We start from the raw sequence: 19649 nt of genomic DNA on the forward strand, positions 1-19649 counted from the left end.
AATCTCGCACCCGGGTGCATAAAAGGCTAGTTATGGCACTGGTTATACTTTATTTAAATAGGGAATTGTACATTTGGAAAAAGGATTTAAAGTGAAACAAAATTATAAATGAATAATTGTCTTTGTTCAAAACATCTTTTAAATTTCACAAAGTGTGTATTTTATGTAAAGTTGGGGAATGTTTAAACAAAAAAATTAAATATTATTATAAAAATATAATTTCCAAATAATATGAAATGAAATAAAGTGATTATTTTCAGTATGATGACACGGCAGATGTTGTTGTCATTGGTGCAACGGACAAACCCAATTTAGTAGAGGAGTCGTTAAGAAGACCAGGAAGATTTGATAGCGAAATAGAGATTGGTTATCCTAATAATAAAGAAAAATTTGAGGTATGGTCTTTAATAAAATTAAAACTAATAAAAGTATTGTTAAATTCTTTTTTTATATTATAAATTTTAAAATATATGTTATAATTGCAGATTACTATATTCAGAGGGAGATAATGTATTATTAATGTTTTATGCTATTTCATTTTAAATTACTCAGCTGCAATTTTTTTGTTACAATGTTCTCAATTTTAGTAATTTCCCCTGTGCATCATACTTTCCTGTTAACAATGGAGTCATGCCAGGCATATAACTAACTCTGTTCAGGAGGAAATTTTTTGTATTGAAATAACTGTGGCTACATTCCATATTTTATCATATATTTCGTATATAATTGTGTCATTTTATCTTGTATACTTCCCGCTTCACATCTGTCTGTCCTATTTGTTTACCCTTCCTGGAATGTTCTCGTTTTTCTTTTCCCTGGCGTGGGTATGCGGGTGGGCTAACCGGAGAAGCAACGAAAGAAATGTAGCTCGGAGGGGAGGGAGCGATCGGGAGACTCAGAGGGGTAGAAAGGAAGAGAAGGAAGAGGAGCTAAAAAAAAAGGTCTCCCCGGCAAGTATAGCATGTGAGGGTGAGAAAGAGAACTTTGGAACGTGAAGAGCGAAAGTACGTCTCCCCGGAAGGTTTTGCATCGTAGTGTGAAAAGGAGATCTGTGGAACGTAGAAGAAAAAGGAACTCAACCGAAGGGAGCCAGAAGGATCATCCCTTTGGATTAACTTCTCTACGTGAAACAAGGAACAGAGCTAACCAGCCCCCCGATCAACGAGGAACCGCATCCGTCAAGTTTTGGGTACCCTCTTTCCTTATTCTTTACTTTCATCTTCTAAATCTTCGAGTAAGCCGGCTATATAAAATAAGTTTAAGTAGTAGTAGAAATATAGTATTAATTAAGATAGTTTTAAGTGATCGGTAAGGAACGACGCGCGTGCAATCTTTGTCGGGTTAATGAATTATGTGGAGTATCCGTGGGGTTAGCATAGTGGTATCCTGAGAACCTGTATCCTAAAAAGCGAGTAAATAAAAATTAATTGTGTTTCATTTAACTAATCTGGATTGTGCGTTTTTATCCTGCTCGCAGTTTTAACANGAGGATAACGATAACTTGCCAAAAATAAAACGCTCTCGGTTAATAGTGCTTTTAGTGATGACAAAGAAAACATTGTTTATATTAATATGTATCACTTAAGAAAATTTTAATAAAGATATTTATCTTAATTATGAAAATATAGTAGCATGTTTTTTAATTTTTGGAACCTAACCCTCCTTTTCGTACTAGTTCTTTGTTTCGCATAACACGGCAATTTTTTGGAACGTAACTACCGTGTTATACGGGGGTTACCTGTATTACTTTCCTGGCTGTTATAGAATAAAACATAGAAAAAGTATGGCGATCAATCAAAATTTTTCTCACATTTGCATTTCTCAACATTTTGACATTCCAGGAGCCCAAAAATATAAAATAATCTAAAAGCCTCTTATAAAATGTGTTGAAATATATTTTACATTATGTCTTAGGACTGGATGAACCATAAATATTGGAACTTTGCAGGATTATTTCTGTACATAAGACATCGATTTTGGAAATTATAAGTCGAGATGGAGTGGGTCATATGACATTATCTCGTAAGGTCCGACTTAATGAAAAGTTTACTTATTATTGATATTTAAAATTTTTTTAAAATTCACATCTATCCCAAAATAATGCATTTGTCTTGTTATAATAATTAATAATATAAAAATGATTTTTTAATAAATCTCTGTAGACAGCATCATACATCATTTAAAGAAAAAGTATTTCTTTTTGAAAAATAAAGGAATTTATCATAATTCAACAAAATTATTCTTTTTAAGCTTTTGTGTTATTTAAATTTTATGTTGTAATATAATTGAAAATTAACTTTCTTCTCATTCGTCTTAACTTCCTGTTAGTGTGGCAGGAAAGTCATGCAAAAGCTCTTGCCAACATTTTTCTGCAAGAAAATGATGTGCTCTGTCACTTAGAGCAATTATTTCATAAATAGTAGTTATAATATAACTTGAATTAGTTGTATAGCAAAAAATAGTTCACTAATATCACGAGAAATACTTAAATCTTGAATATGTACAATGAAAGATAATATACAAAGCTAAATGAATAAATTGATAGCACATGACAAATAAATTAGGTACCATCAACTCCCAGCATTGCAAATTCTATGCCTCACAAATAAATGTTTACCTGATAATCATGTATTAATGTAGCCTACAATATAGTATAATGCACCATATTATAATTCAAAATATAATATATATTATACAAGAATTTCTGTTTAGTTTTTTAATTTTAAGAGATTTTGCCGTGCAGCATCTGGTCTTTTAAATGTAAGTTTATCAGATAGATAAACATTTAGAGATGAAATCAAAATTTGAAGGATCACTTTCTCATTTAAAAGATAAATTATACTTTTTAATAAGGCAGTAATATACTATTTATGATTTGATATTTTTATTACTTTTTACTAACATTCAGTATGTATGATGATGATCTGTAATATTCTTATTTGAACTTTTGAAGAATACAAGAATGTTGTTTCCTATTTGCCACTAATCACAAACACTTGCACATTTACTGTATCTATTATTCACATTACATGTTTTGGCCATCTGTTTGATCATCTTTGCATGTATATTACATAGAATTTTTATAATATAATTTTAAAGAAACATGCAGATGTCACAAAACATTTAATATGAATAATAGATGAAATAAATGCCAAAGTCTTTGTGATTGGTAGAAAACAAGAAATGTTATTGGAAGTTTGAATAAGAATATTACTTTTATATTTTATTTCATTTGGTTAAATATTCTAAACGTTTATTTTTGTAAATGTAGTAGTTATACTTGGTGCCGTAATTAGGACAGTGCCAAGACACTGGCTGCAGAAATGACCTGGCCAAAGTTTTGGTCATAGTTTAGGGGTGTAGTTACAGAATCTCGCACCCGGGTGCATAAAAGGCTAGTTATGGCACTGGTTATACTTTATTTAAATAGGGAATTGTACATTTGGAAAAAGGATTTAAAGTGAAACAAAATTATAAATGAATAATTGTCTTTGTTCAAAACATCTTTTAAATTTCACAAAGTGTGTATTTTATGTAAAGTTGGGGAATGTTTAAACAAAAAAATTAAATATTATTATAAAAATATAATTTCCAAATAATATGAAATGAAATAAAGTGATTATTTTCAGTATGATGACACGGCAGATGTTGTTGTCATTGGTGCAACGGACAAACCCAATTTAGTAGAGGAGTCGTTAAGAAGACCAGGAAGATTTGATAGCGAAATAGAGATTGGTTATCCTAATAATAAAGAAAAATTTGAGGTATGGTCTTTAATAAAATTAAAACTAATAAAAGTATTGTTAAATTCTTTTTTTATATTATAAATTTTAAAATATATGTTATAATTGCAGATTACTATATTCNAAAACTGTGATTTACATTAAGATATTTATCTTACTCACATTACATGTTTTGGCCATCTGTTTGATCATCTTTGCATGTATATTACATAGAATTTTTATAATATAATTTTAAAGAAACATGCAGATGTCACAAAACATTTAATATGAATAATAGATGAAATAAATGCCAAAGTCTTTGTGATTGGTAGAAAACAAGAAATGTTATTGGAAGTTTGAATAAGAATATTACTTTTATATTTTATTTCATTTGGTTAAATATTCTAAACGTTTATTTTTGTAAATGTAGTAGTTATACTTGGTGCCGTAATTAGGACAGTGCCAAGACACTGGCTGCAGAAATGACCTGGCCAAAGTTTTGGTCATAGTTTAGGGGTGTAGTTACAGAATCTCGCACCCGGGTGCATAAAAGGCTAGTTATGGCACTGGTTATACTTTATTTAAATAGGGAGTTGCACATTTGGAAAAAGGATTTAAAGTGAAACAAAATTATAAATGAATAATTGTCTTTGTTCAAAACATCTTTTAAATTTCACAAAGTGTGTATTTTATGTAAAGTTGGGGAATGTTTAAACAAAAAAATTAAATATTATTATAAAAATATAATTTCCAAATAATATGAAATGAAATAAAGTGATTATTTTCAGTATGATGACACGGCAGATGTTGTTGTCATTGGTGCAACGGACAAACCCAATTTAGTAGAGGAGTCGTTAAGAAGACCAGGAAGATTTGATAGCGAAATAGAGATTGGTTATCCTAATAATAAAGAAAAATTTGAGGTATGGTCTTTAATAAAATTAAAACTAATAAAAGTATTGTTAAATTCTTTTTTTATATTATAAATTTTAAAATATATGTTATAATTGCAGATTACTATATTCAGAGGGAGATAATGTATTATTAATGTTTTATGCTATTTCATTTTAAATTACTCAGCTGCAATTTTTTTGTTACAATGTTCTCAATTTTAGTAATTTCCCCTGTGCATCATACTTTCCTGTTAACAATGGAGTCATGCCAGGCATATAACTAACTCTGTTCAGGAGGAAATTTTTTGTATTGAAATAACTGTGGCTACATTCCATATTTTATCATATATTTCGTATATAATTGTGTCATTTTATCTTGTATACTTCCCGCTTCACATCTGTCTGTCCTATTTGTTTACCCTTCCTGGAATGTTCTCGTTTTTCTTTTCCCTGGCGTGGGTATGCGGGTGGGCTAACCGGAGAAGCAACGAAAGAAATGTAGCTCGGAGGGGAGGGAGCGATCGGGAGACTGAGAGGGGTAGAAAGGAAGAGAAGGAAGAGGAGCTAAAAGAAAAGTCTCCCCGGCAAGTATAGCGTGTGAGGGTGAGAAAGAGAACTTTGGAACGTGAAGAGCGAAAGTACGTCTCCCCGGAAGGTTTTGCATCGTAGTGTGAAAAGGAGATCTGTGGAACGTAGAAGAAAAAGGAACTCAACCGAAGGGAGCCAGAAGGATCATCCCTTTGGATTAACTTCTCTACGTGAAACAAGGAACAGAGCTAACCAGCCCCCCGATCAACGAGGAACCGCATCCGTCAAGTTTTGGGTACCCTCTTTCCTTATTCTTTACTTTCATCTTCTAAATCTTCGAGTAAGCCGGCTATATAAAATAAGTTTAAGTAGTAGTAGAAATATAGTATTAATTAAGATAGTTTTAAGTGATCGGTAAGGAACGACGCGCGTGCAATCTTTGTCGGGTTAATGAATTATGTGGAGTATCCGTGGGGTTAGCATAGTGGTATCCTGAGAACCTGTATCCTAAAAAGCGAGTAAATAAAAATTAATTGTGTTTCATTTAACTAATCTGGATTGTGCGTTTTTATCCTGCTCGCAGTTTTAACATAACATTGAATTCCAGTCCAAATTGGAAGTTCATATATAGTTAATTAGGGCCTCCTGCCCCTAAGCTTTCCATATCTGGTCTCAAATTTTGTCTATTTAACACTGTTTTTGAGATTAAGGAAGGACAATAAGACAGACAATGGTTGCCACTGAGATTTATAGGTCTACAATTTTTGAAAACAAATGAAGCAGCCAAATGAAACTTTAATCAAATAAGTTTTCAGTTTTTTTAAACATTATTCATCTTTGAGCTATTTTACTTGTAAAGAACATTGAACATTTGAATGTATGTGCAAAACTCAATCAATTATGGTTTTCTATAAAAACATCATATTTGGAATAATAGAAGAATGCCCAAAACAACATAAAGAAATGTTTAATGTAAATTGTACAGAAACTGAATAAGGTGTAACAAATTGAAAACCATTGAACTCAACTAAACTTAGTTATTAATCATTTTTTGCTTCCTTTATTCTGGCTTCTTGAAGATGGTTTGAATACATTTGAAATAAAGTTACTGGATTTCACTGATTTCTGTGTTAATTTGAGATGGTGAAATGTAGAAGAGCATTGTTATTAATAACTTAAAAAATTTTCAGAGAATACAATTTTTGATTTGAATCACTTAATTATAATTAAAAAGATAAATGATCTAAACTACTTTAACTATTTGGAGTTAGGTCAAGCAGACAGAATGGAGAGGAGAGTATATAAATGTGAGAGATATTAACACACTATCTGACAATAGTAGTTGTTACTAAGCTGTAATAAAATTACTTTTAATTTCAATTTTTACTATTAGAAATATTGTAGCATTTTTTCACTTATTTTTATTTTTACTTTGGTTTGAGACTTAATGCTGTTGTGTGCTTAATAAACAATAGTGTAAATGTTTCTAGTAGGCTTTTATACAGTAGGAACTGGAAAGTGAAAAGAAAACTGTGATTTACATTAAGATATTTATCTTACAGCAGTAATCTGGATATAACTTTCAAATTTGTTTTTACTCTCTGCTATGTGGGCACTAAGAGTTCTTTTCTAGAGCTCATTATGGGTTCAGGCATGCCCACAATGGCACATTTAGGTTGTAAACTATATGGCTTTACATATCCAGAACAGCCCACACTCCAAAAAATTTGTCTTTCAACTGCCCAGATTCAATCCTGGGTCCTTCAGAGTAGTAAGCTGATGCCTTAACTTCTTTGGCTATCTGGCTAGCAACTGCCATAGTGAGATATGCTTGTATAAGGCCTGGATTTAGGGGTTAAAGATAACCTGGCTTAATAGACTGGTGTCCCATTGTCTCAGATTCCATGTTAAAATTCACAATACAAATCAAATTACTGTGGGTTTCTTTATTATATCTTGAATTACTTCTCCAGTGTATTTGAAATGTTTAGTTATTCAATTAGTAATTTGTTATAAATGTATATTCTATTAAGGGATAAATAAGGCATAAGTTTAAAAATTTTATACTCTGGGCTAGGGTCCAGCAGGCCCATTTATAAATTGGCATTACCTGTATTCATTATATTTCTTGAGAAATAGTGTAACCTGAACATCATCTTTTAAAAGTATCAAAGAATAATTGGTTAAAATTTTATTGGATTATTATGGAAAATTTTATTTGTTCATTATTTCAGAGCTTATCGATATTATAAGCTTATGGTAGGTTGTATGACAGGCTTGTCTACATAAATGTTTTAATGAAAGAATGTATGAAATAGGATCCAAAAATGAAAAACACCTTTAACAATCCAGCAAATAAAATTTACTGGATTGTTAAAGGTGTGATCTTTATTTTTATCATACTTATCCAGTATGTGCGATTTAGGAGTATAGGATCCAAGATTTGGATATGCTATTTGGTTTCTTGCCTTGAATAATTTAAAATGCCAATGCACAACCACCTTCAAAATTTCCCTTGGGTGACAGTACACTTTTGCCAGTGCTTGTACAGCTTCTGGAAGCATTGCTGTATGCCATTTTTTACAGCCACCCATAATGCCTCCTCCAATGCTTTCACTCCATTCAGAATTTATTCCTGAGGACAGATCAGTGAACAAGAAGCATTTTCTGGACATTTTATGTCACTTTTATCATAATAAATGGCATGATATGTCGCAAAGTGGACAGTGGTATCTTCTCCATCACCATATGCCTACTCATCAGTCCATAATGGTCATAGTTCCTCATAGAAAATGGTACTAATATGATTCCACATCCCACATATTCACCAACTTAACTCTTTGTAAATTTTGTCTTTCCACTGATGAACAACATCTGTAGGGACATCATTTTCAGTCATGAAATGTTGTAAAATAGCATCATTGGAAGTATTTCAGGTGGTTGCAAAACATGGCATACAGCAATGCAAACAAGTGCTGGCAAAAGTGTATTATCACTGAAGGGGTTATTTGGAACGTCGTGATGTCTGTTTTAAACTATTCAAGGCAAAGAAACACCAAGTCCCTGAATTTTTGGATCTTGTCTTGTATAAAATAACTTTTCAAATGTTTTCTACTCTCAATAACTCATAAATAATAAGACAAAATGATTTGAAAATATTTTAATTATATTGGAAATTTTGAACAGGAAAAATTCACATATTAGTTTAATACTAAATTTCTTTAAACCTACCTATCTTTTTACCTATTAATCTACCTACTTATCTTTCCTAGAATTAAATTTAGATAAAATTAAGAAAATAAACTGAAAAATTTTGATTATTAAACATTATACATTATTTTCATGAATTAAAACTGTTTAAACATTGATAGATACTTAAAAAATTATTAAAAGATAAGAGACATTCCTTAACAGAAGAAAATATGAAAGAAATTGCTGAAAAACTTCATGGATACACTGGAGCAGATTTAAATTGCTTGTGTAGAAATGGTAAGTCTGATAAATGACAATAATAATATAATATCTAGTTCATGGTTGCCTCTAAGCAACATTATGATGCAATTATGCAGTAATTTTTAAGAATTGGGTGCTGAAGACTTATGTTGTAATCAAAATTATAAGTTATTTTTCTTCTAAATAAGATCTGATAATAGCTGAAAAAGTTATGCATGTTGCTGGATTTTTTTGTTATGGAGTTGATGCTTAATTAACCGAAGGAATCAAACTTCTAACTTATGGAAGTCTTTTTCATAAAATTTGATAAATGTTTGAAATAGTGTTCACATCTTTAGTTTTAAACTGAATTGACAACTTCATAAAAACATTTTCCAAATTTTACATAAAAGACTTCTATAAAGTAAGGAGTTTAATTTATAACTTTAGTTTATTATATTAAAAGAATCAAATAAGATATCACATGAAGATACTGTTGCCTTTTAAGGCATTACATTGTACAAAAAAGTTTTGAATTTTGTACAAATTTATTATTATATCTGCTTCTTTGTCCTTTACGTCAGTTTTAGTTGTTTAGCTTGTCCATGAAAGCTTACGGTGCTTATATTAAGGTACATTATGAATGTGAGATTCGATCCGTGTGCAAACCAATTTTCCACTTTCCTCCTAACTTTTTGACATATTTTAAACAAATTTATCACCTTACTGTGAAAAATCCATCGTCAGAAAAACGGAATCGAGTATCTTATCAACATCGATAGAAACTTATAACTCTCCTCTTTAATGTAAACATTTACACATCTAAAAACAATGGCATTCTCATAATGCAAGACAAACTTTACAATTAAAGTCCGAATTTGTCATTTTGTTTTGGTCCCGGGAACAACTTTTAACCTCCATACCTGCTCCAATGACATCTATCTCCCACAACAGTTAATCACATGACAAATTTTTCCTAAAGAAGCGAAGCTAAAAGCGACTCCCCCCCGTGAAGTTTTTCATCTTCGGCTGGTCAAAAGTGATTCAGGTCTCAAAGGATTTTTGGACTGTTATAACTGTGTGTGTCAATCTACAAAAAGAAAAGGAATAATATTTTCTTCTCCGTGGAATGATTCTAGAGGTATGAAACAATTAATGTGAACACTTTCTCCGTGTATTAGGGGCTAGCAAACCAAGTTAAAGGTTCTCGATGTTAGTTTGTAATCATTAATTTTTGTTTAATCTAATAAACTGTTGTTTCCATTGTTAAATGGTGTCGCTTACTCGCATATTGCCTACACCTTATCGATGACCCCTCTCACCTTCACTCGACCTAATAAAAGGGATCCCAACCCCTTGGGATCGAAACTCGTAAACAAGCCATCCCCTGACAAGTGGGTAGTTTTCACCAAAATGTTGATGACAAAATGAGGTACGATCTCGTCATACCTCAGCATTTTGGACAAAGTTTCTCATTGGCAGAAGTTTACAGAACCTTCCAAAAAAATATATTTAAAACTGGTTTGACTATTACAAAAGTGTTTTTTTGAAAATTTATGACAATTACAGCTATTATTTCTGCTTACCTAAGTAGTATATCCTTTTACCTTATACAGCATAAAATCATTTTATTCAAACTTGGTCACTTGTAATGTACTAGCTTGATCTTTCTTTCCTCTTTACACCTTTAAGTGTTAAGTACTGATGCGTGTAATCTTTTCTAAACTAAGATAATAAACATTCAGGAATATTTGGTGTTATAGTGGAATGTAATTTTTACTAAAATAAATAAAACATGATAAAATATTTTAAGTCATAAATTGAAACACTGATAACATAAAAATAAAATAATAAAAATGATTTTATTTTTACAGTTTGTTTTATGTTGTTGAAAGAGCAATCAGATGATCTGGTTATGACGTTAAGTCATTTTAATTCGGCAATAAGAGAGATGAAACCAAGTGCTTTGAAGGAAATGGATATTCAGATTTCAAAGGTAAAATAAATTTCTTAGTTTATTTTATAAATAAAAATCATAAAAACAAGTTATTATAAAAATTTAATTTTGTCAAGTAAATATCAGTTTCCACTGTAAGTATTGTAATTATTTTTAACTTTTTGGAACATTGTTTACATATACATACATACATACATATATATATATAACTAGCTTACCCGTCGCGCATTGCTGCGATCTCAGAAGAAGCGAAATTCAGGCAAACTCGTTAAGATAAAATTAAATTTACATTTTATCATTTTTATTGAAACTTATTATTATTATATTATTATTCATTTTCATCGGGAAAAAACATTTCAAAGTGTCATTTCAATTCTGTTTATTTATTTGAGTGCTTGTGGATACACGATATTTTTTGTTTTTCTGTCTGGTGCGTACACGAATAAATCGGAAGGTTTTTTGACGCGTGAGTTGGCCACATACAGTTGTCCATGCGAGAAGCACGGATTCTCGAAATTTAGTCCACACACTCGCAGCGATTGTCAGAAGCGCGATATTCCCCATTTTTATATATATATTTTTTAATCCTTTATAATTTTAATTATTTAATTGCTCCTTCCTCTCTTCTTTGGCATGTTGTGATATTTCTGATAGTTGGATAATAAACCGTTTTATTGTAATTTGTCTTTTTAAATTATTTCGAGTCGATATTAAAATTTGGAAAAAGGGGATACTTAGATTGGTAAAAATACGCGAATTTCCTCTTACAACTTCGGTTGTTGTTCAGGGTACAGTTGAGGTTTTAACGAAGTTTGAGCAAATACATAATTAGCAAAAAAGAAAGTTTAAATAAAGTGATTAAACAAAAATTATTACAAATATCATAAATAACAGTTCACAAATGCATATATAGAGATTTTTTGAAGGTGAGAAATGGTCTTCACAATTTGAGATTGATCGAACACACTGTGCTCGAATGCTCGTGTAAACGTGCGTCATCTATCGTAGGATAAATGTACTATGCCAAAAACCTTCGCGGGAGTGTATTAAAAAACTTTCCGAAGTTTCGCGGCAATCAGATAAATGGTGTGGTAATGCATGAAGGACACACACATACACACACACATTTTTTTATATATATAGATTACTGAAGACAGGTTATCTAAAACGTCAGCTTTTTAGGCTATAAAATCTTGCAATTTAGATTTATGATTGAGTTTTTAAATCTATACTAATATTATAAAGAGGTAATGTTTGTATGTATGTTAGTTTGTATGCAGCAGGTAATCTCCGAAACTACTCATCCTATTTCAAAAATTCTTTCACCAATATTTAGAATGGAACTTCAGGGTGGACATAGGCTGTATATTATTCCGTTAAACATGGGAGATGAACAGTTCTTTACGGTAATCCTTCCCCGTAAGGCTTACTGTAAAGAACCCTGCTTCTATTATACTATTTTAGATGCGGTTTTTTGCGTTTTTTGATAGCGTTTTAATAGAGTATGTCAAGAGAATGTACACTAAGAAGGGATTTTTCGATATTCCCCCCGCAGGGGAGAGTGACAGGATTAAGGCTTACTGTGAAGAACTTGGCTTCTATTATACTATTTTAGATGAGGGTTTTTGCGTTTTTGATTGCGTTTTAACAGGGTACGTCAAGAGAATGTACACTAAGAAGGGATTTTTCGAAAAATTTTCTCCCACGGGGGAAGTGTTATACATTTATAATAGATACATTTTGAGCCACAACAAGGTGTGGCGGGGTCTGCTAGTATTTAATAAAACACAATCTAGAAATTTTAAAGTATGAAAATGAAAATTGTATTTTATTTATTTATTTTTTTGCATTATAAGAATAACTGAAACAACTGAAATGCAGTCAAAATTCAATTTAGTGTTATCATTTGTTTTGTTCTGAGAATGGCATTAAATTGAGAGTTGTGCTAAACTGAATAATTCAAACAATTGTCGATCTGTCCATGTGTTTGAAATTCACTTGATTTGGTGATAGTCATTTGCAATGAAAAAGCACAGTTATTAATTTACAAACACTGAAGGATTCTCTACTGAATATTAATGAGAAAGATCTGTTCAGTAGTATGCATTAGTTATGAGGATTTATTATAATTTTGTTGTGTCAAACTTTAGTTGACAACTTAAGCAATTCTGTACTGCTTTACTGCAAAACAAACAAATACATTTCCAAAGATGTTTGGGTCAATGTTTTGTTAATAAAAAATACAAGAAAATTATAGGTAAATTGATAAATTAATAAACATAAATCGTTTTTCTGATGACACAGTAAGTTCAGTCATTCATTTATAATTATGGGAACATAATTAAAAGTTATAGGAAATTATTCAGTATGATGGAAAAATACAATTAATATAAAAAATGTTACATTACAAATAAAGAACATGTAGAAATTAAAATAATGTAATCAGAATAGTTTAAAAAGTAAACAAAACTTTAAATTCAAAATATAAAATTATATTGCATTGTGTTAGTAATTAAATCATGACTGTAGTAAACATAATTACAGCTTTAACAATTGAAAATTATATTAAATTGTTTCTAGATTTTAACAAGTTTTAGACTATTTTGTGACAAGTATCTTATATGAATGCAGCTATAAAGTTCAGTAGAGATTTTTCTGAACTTTCTCTTCAGTCACTTTTCNTACAATGTTCTCAATTTTAGTAATTTCCCCTGTGCATCATACTTTCCTGTTAACAATGGAGTCATGCCAGGCATATAACTAACTCTGTTCAGGAGGAAATTTTTTGTATTGAAATAACTGTGGCTACATTCCATATTTTATCATATATTTCGTATATAATTGTGTCATTTTATCTTGTATACTTCCCGCTTCACATCTGTCTGTCCTATTTGTTTACCCTTCCTGGAATGTTCTCGTTTTTCTTTTCCCTGGCGTGGGTATGCGGGTGGGCTAACCGGAGAAGCAACGAAAGAAATGTAGCTCGGAGGGGAGGGAGCGATCGGGAGACTCAGAGGGGTAGAAAGGAAGAGAAGGAAGAGGAGCTAAAAAAAAAGGTCTCCCCGGCAAGTATAGCATGTGAGGGTGAGAAAGAGAACTTTGGAACGTGAAGAGCGAAAGTACGTCTCCCCGGAAGGTTTTGCATCGTAGTGTGAAAAGGAGATCTGTGGAACGTAGAAGAAAAAGGAACTCAACCGAAGGGAGTCAGAAGGATCATCCCTTTGGATTAACTTCTCTACGTGAAACAAGGAACAGAGCTAACCAGCCCCCCGATCAACGAGGAACCGCATCCGTCAAGTTTTGGGTACCCTCTTTCCTTATTCTTTACTTTCATCTTCTAAATCTTCGAGTAAGCCGGCTATATAAAATAAGTTTAAGTAGTAGTAGAAATATAGTATTAATTAAGATAGTTTTAAGTGATCGGTAAGGAACGACGCGCGTGCAATCTTTGTCGGGTTAATGAATTATGTGGAGTATCCGTGGGGTTAGCATAGTGGTATCCTGAGAACCTGTATCCTAAAAAGCGAGTAAATAAAAATTAATTGTGTTTCATTTAACTAATCTGGATTGTGCGTTTTTATCCTGCTCGCAGTTTTAACATAACATTGAATTCCAGTCCAAATTGGAAGTTCATATATAGTTAATTAGGGCCTCCTGCCCCTAAGCTTTCCATATCTGGTCTCAAATTTTGTCTATTTAACACTGTTTTTGAGATTAAGGAAGGACAATAAGACAGACAATGGTTGCCACTGAGATTTATAGGTCTACAATTTTTGAAAACAAATGAAGCAGCCAAATGAAACTTTAATCAAATAAGTTTTCAGTTTTTTTAAACATTATTCATCTTTGAGCTATTTTACTTGTAAAGAACATTGAACATTTGAATGTATGTGCAAAACTCAATCAATTATGGTTTTCTATAAAAACATCATATTTGGAATAATAGAAGAATGCCCAAAACAACATAAAGAAATGTTTAATGTAAATTGTACAGAAACTGAATAAGGTGTAACAAATTGAAAACCATTGAACTCAACTAAACTTAGTTATTAATCATTTTTTGCTTCCTTTATTCTGGCTTCTTGAAGATGGTTTGAATACATTTGAAATAAAGTTACTGGATTTCACTGATTTCTGTGTTAATTTGAGATGGTGAAATGTAGAAGAGCATTGTTATTAATAACTTAAAAAATTTTCAGAGAATACAATTTTTGATTTGAATCACTTAATTATAATTAAAAAGATAAATGATCTAAACTACTTTAACTATTTGGAGTTAGGTCAAGCAGACAGAATGGAGAGGAGAGTATATAAATGTGAGAGATATTAACACACTATCTGACAATAGTAGTTGTTACTAAGCTGTAATAAAATTACTTTTAATTTCAATTTTTACTATTAGAAATATTGTAGCATTTTTTCACTTATTTTTATTTTTACTTTGGTTTGAGACTTAATGCTGTTGTGTGCTTAATAAACAATAGTGTAAATGTTTCTAGTAGGCTTTTATACAGTAGGAACTGGAAAGTGAAAAGAAAACTGTGATTTACATTAAGATATTTATCTTACAGCAGTAATCTGGATATAACTTTCAAATTTGTTTTTACTCTCTGCTATGTGGGCACTAAGAGTTCTTTTCTAGAGCTCATTATGGGTTCAGGCATGCCCACAATGGCACATTTAGGTTGTAAACTATATGGCTTTACATATCCAGAACAGCCCACACTCCAAAAAATTTGTCTTTCAACTGCCCAGATTCAATCCTGGGTCCTTCAGAGTAGTAAGCTGATGCCTTAACTTCTTTGGCTATCTGGCTAGCAACTGCCATAGTGAGATATGCTTGTATAAGGCCTGGATTTAGGGGTTAAAGATAACCTGGCTTAATAGACTGGTGTCCCATTGTCTCAGATTCCATGTTAAAATTCACAATACAAATCAAATTACTGTGGGTTTCTTTATTATATCTTGAATTACTTCTCCAGTGTATTTGAAATGTTTAGTTATTCAATTAGTAATTTGTTATAAATGTATATTCTATTAAGGGATAAATAAGGCATAAGTTTAAAAATTTTATACTCTGGGCTAGGGTCCAGCAGGCCCATTTATAAATTGGCATTACCTGTATTCATTATATTTCTTGAGAAATAGTGTAACCTGAACATCATCTTTTAAAAGTATCAAAGAATAATTGGTTAAAATTTTATTGGATTATTATGGAAAATTTTATTTGTTCATTATTTCAGAGCTTATCGATATTATAAGCTTATGGTAGGTTGTATGACAGGCTTGTCTACATAAATGTTTTAATGAAAGAATGTATGAAATAGGATCCAAAAATGAAAAACACCTTTAACAATCCAGCAAATAAAATTTACTGGATTGTTAAAGGTGTGATCTTTATTTTTATCATACTTATCCAGTATGTGCGATTTAGGAGTATAGGATCCAAGATTTGGATATGCTATTTGGTTTCTTGCCTTGAATAATTTAAAATGCCAATGCACAACCACCTTCAAAATTTCCCTTGGGTGACAGTACACTTTTGCCAGTGCTTGTACAGCTTCTGGAAGCATTGCTGTATGCCATTTTTTACAGCCACCCATAATGCCTCCTCCAATGCTTTCACTCCATTCAGAATTTATTCCTGAGGACAGATCAGTGAACAAGAAGCATTTTCTGGACATTTTATGTCACTTTTATCATAATAAATGGCATGATATGTCGCAAAGTGGACAGTGGTATCTTCTCCATCACCATATGCCTACTCATCAGTCCATAATGGTCATAGTTCCTCATAGAAAATGGTACTAATATGATTCCACATCCCACATATTCACCAACTTAACTCTTTGTAAATTTTGTCTTTCCACTGATGAACAACATCTGTAGGGACATCATTTTCAGTCATGAAATGTTGTAAAATAGCATCATTGGAAGTATTTCAGGTGGTTGCAAAACATGGCATACAGCAATGCAAACAAGTGCTGGCAAAAGTGTATTATCACTGAAGGGGTTATTTGGAACGTCGTGATGTCTGTTTTAAACTATTCAAGGCAAAGAAACACCAAGTCCCTGAATTTTTGGATCTTGTCTTGTATAAAATAACTTTTCAAATGTTTTCTACTCTCAATAACTCATAAATAATAAGACAAAATGATTTGAAAATATTTTAATTATATTGGAAATTTTGAACAGGAAAAATTCACATATTAGTTTAATACTAAATTTCTTTAAACCTACCTATCTTTTTACCTATTAATCTACCTACTTATCTTTCCTAGAATTAAATTTAGATAAAATTAAGAAAATAAACTGAAAAATTTTGATTATTAAACATTATACATTATTTTCATGAATTAAAACTGTTTAAACATTGATAGATACTTAAAAAATTATTAAAAGATAAGAGACATTCCTTAACAGAAGAAAATATGAAAGAAATTGCTGAAAAACTTCATGGATACACTGGAGCAGATTTAAATTGCTTGTGTAGAAATGGTAAGTCTGATAAATGACAATAATAATATAATATCTAGTTCATGGTTGCCTCTAAGCAACATTATGATGCAATTATGCAGTAATTTTTAAGAATTGGGTGCTGAAGACTTATGTTGTAATCAAAATTATAAGTTATTTTTCTTCTAAATAAGATCTGATAATAGCTGAAAAAGTTATGCATGTTGCTGGATTTTTTTGTTATGGAGTTGATGCTTAATTAACCGAAGGAATCAAACTTCTAACTTATGGAAGTCTTTTTCATAAAATTTGATAAATGTTTGAAATAGTGTTCACATCTTTAGTTTTAAACTGAATTGACAACTTCATAAAAACATTTTCCAAATTTTACATAAAAGACTTCTATAAAGTAAGGAGTTTAATTTATAACTTTAGTTTATTATATTAAAAGAATCAAATAAGATATCACATGAAGATACTGTTGCCTTTTAAGGCATTACATTGTACAAAAAAGTTTTGAATTTTGTACAAATTTATTATTATATCTGCTTCTTTGTCCTTTACGTCAGTTTTAGTTGTTTAGCTTGTCCATGAAAGCTTACGGTGCTTATATTAAGGTACATTATGAATGTGAGATTCGATCCGTGTGCAAACCAATTTTCCACTTTCCTCCTAACTTTTTGACATATTTTAAACAAATTTATCACCTTACTGTGAAAAATCCATCGTCAGAAAAACGGAATCGAGTATCTTATCAACATCGATAGAAACTTATAACTCTCCTCTTTAATGTAAACATTTACACATCTAAAAACAATGGCATTCTCATAATGCAAGACAAACTTTACAATTAAAGTCCGAATTTGTCATTTTGTTTTGGTCCCGGGAACAACTTTTAACCTCCATACCTGCTCCAATGACATCTATCTCCCACAACAGTTAATCACATGACAAATTTTTCCTAAAGAAGCGAAGCTAAAAGCGACTCCCCCCCGTGAAGTTTTTCATCTTCGGCTGGTCAAAAGTGATTCAGGTCTCAAAGGATTTTTGGACTGTTATAACTGTGTGTGTCAATCTACAAAAAGAAAAGGAATAATATTTTCTTCTCCGTGGAATGATTCTAGAGGTATGAAACAATTAATGTGAACACTTTCTCCGTGTATTAGGGGCTAGCAAACCAAGTTAAAGGTTCTCGATGTTAGTTTGTAATCATTAATTTTTGTTTAATCTAATAAACTGTTGTTTCCATTGTTAAATGGTGTCGCTTACTCGCATATTGCCTACACCTTATCGATGACCCCTCTCACCTTCACTCGACCTAATAAAAGGGATCCCAACCCCTTGGGATCGAAACTCGTAAACAAGCCATCCCCTGACAAGTGGGTAGTTTTCACCAAAATGTTGATGACAAAATGAGGTACGATCTCGTCATACCTCAGCATTTTGGACAAAGTTTCTCATTGGCAGAAGTTTACAGAACCTTCCAAAAAAATATATTTAAAACTGGTTTGACTATTACAAAAGTGTTTTTTTGAAAATTTATGACAATTACAGCTATTATTTCTGCTTACCTAAGTAGTATATCCTTTTACCTTATACAGCATAAAATCATTTTATTCAAACTTGGTCACTTGTAATGTACTAGCTTGATCTTTCTTTCCTCTTTACACCTTTAAGTGTTAAGTACTGATGCGTGTAATCTTTTCTAAACTAAGATAATAAACATTCAGGAATATTTGGTGTTATAGTGGAATGTAATTTTTACTAAAATAAATAAAACATGATAAAATATTTTAAGTCATAAATTGAAACACTGATAACATAAAAATAAAATAATAAAAATGATTTTATTTTTACAGTTTGTTTTATGTTGTTGAAAGAGCAATCAGATGATCTGGTTATGACGTTAAGTCATTTTAATTCGGCAATAAGAGAGATGAAACCAAGTGCTTTGAAGGAAATGGATATTCAGATTTCAAAGGTAAAATAAATTTCTTAGTTTATTTTATAAATAAAAATCATAAAAACAAGTTATTATAAAAATTTAATTTTGTCAAGTAAATATCAGTTTCCACTGTAAGTATTGTAATTATTTTTAACTTTTTGGAACATTGTTTACATATACATACATACATACATATATATATATAACTAGCTTACCCGTCGCGCATTGCTGCGATCTCAGAAGAAGCGAAATTCAGGCAAACTCGTTAAGATAAAATTAAATTTACATTTTATCATTTTTATTGAAACTTATTATTATTATATTATTATTCATTTTCATCGGGAAAAAACATTTCAAAGTGTCATTTCAATTCTGTTTATTTATTTGAGTGCTTGTGGATACACGATATTTTTTGTTTTTCTGTCTGGTGCGTACACGAATAAATCGGAAGGTTTTTTGACGCGTGAGTTGGCCACATACAGTTGTCCATGCGAGAAGCACGGATTCTCGAAATTTAGCCCACACACTCGCAGCGATTGTCAGAAGCGCGATATTCCCCATTTTTATATATATATTTTTTAATCCTTTATAATTTTAATTATTTAATTGCTCCTTCCTCTCTTCTTTGGCATGTTGTGATATTTCTGATAGTTGGATAATAAACCGTTTTATTGTAATTTGTCTTTTTAAATTATTTTGAGTCGATATTAAAATTT

General features: G+C 31.1%; 1 protein-coding gene across 1 annotated transcript in view; it reads left to right on the top strand.

The window, feature by feature from the left end:
* LOC111640647 (spermatogenesis-associated protein 5-like) overlaps positions 1-19649 on the top strand; it is a 92205-nt gene that overhangs the window by 35705 nt on the left and 36851 nt on the right. Inside the window, exons 8-15 of the mRNA XM_023386679.1 lie at positions 261-416; positions 3630-3735; positions 3855-3873; positions 4498-4645; positions 8515-8632; positions 10450-10571; positions 16940-17030; positions 18848-18969. Coding sequence (XP_023242447.1) covers positions 261-416; positions 3630-3735; positions 3855-3873; positions 4498-4645; positions 8515-8632; positions 10450-10571; positions 16940-17030; positions 18848-18969 — 882 coding nt within the window. The remainder of the gene's footprint in view (positions 1-260; positions 417-3629; positions 3736-3854; positions 3874-4497; positions 4646-8514; positions 8633-10449; positions 10572-16939; positions 17031-18847; positions 18970-19649) is intronic.

Source organism: Centruroides sculpturatus, unplaced genomic scaffold (genome assembly GCF_000671375.1).
Source record: "Centruroides sculpturatus isolate CEXI.00-Female unplaced genomic scaffold, Cexi_2.0 scaffold1192, whole genome shotgun sequence".
Classification (NCBI taxonomy): domain Eukaryota; kingdom Metazoa; phylum Arthropoda; class Arachnida; order Scorpiones; family Buthidae; genus Centruroides; species Centruroides sculpturatus.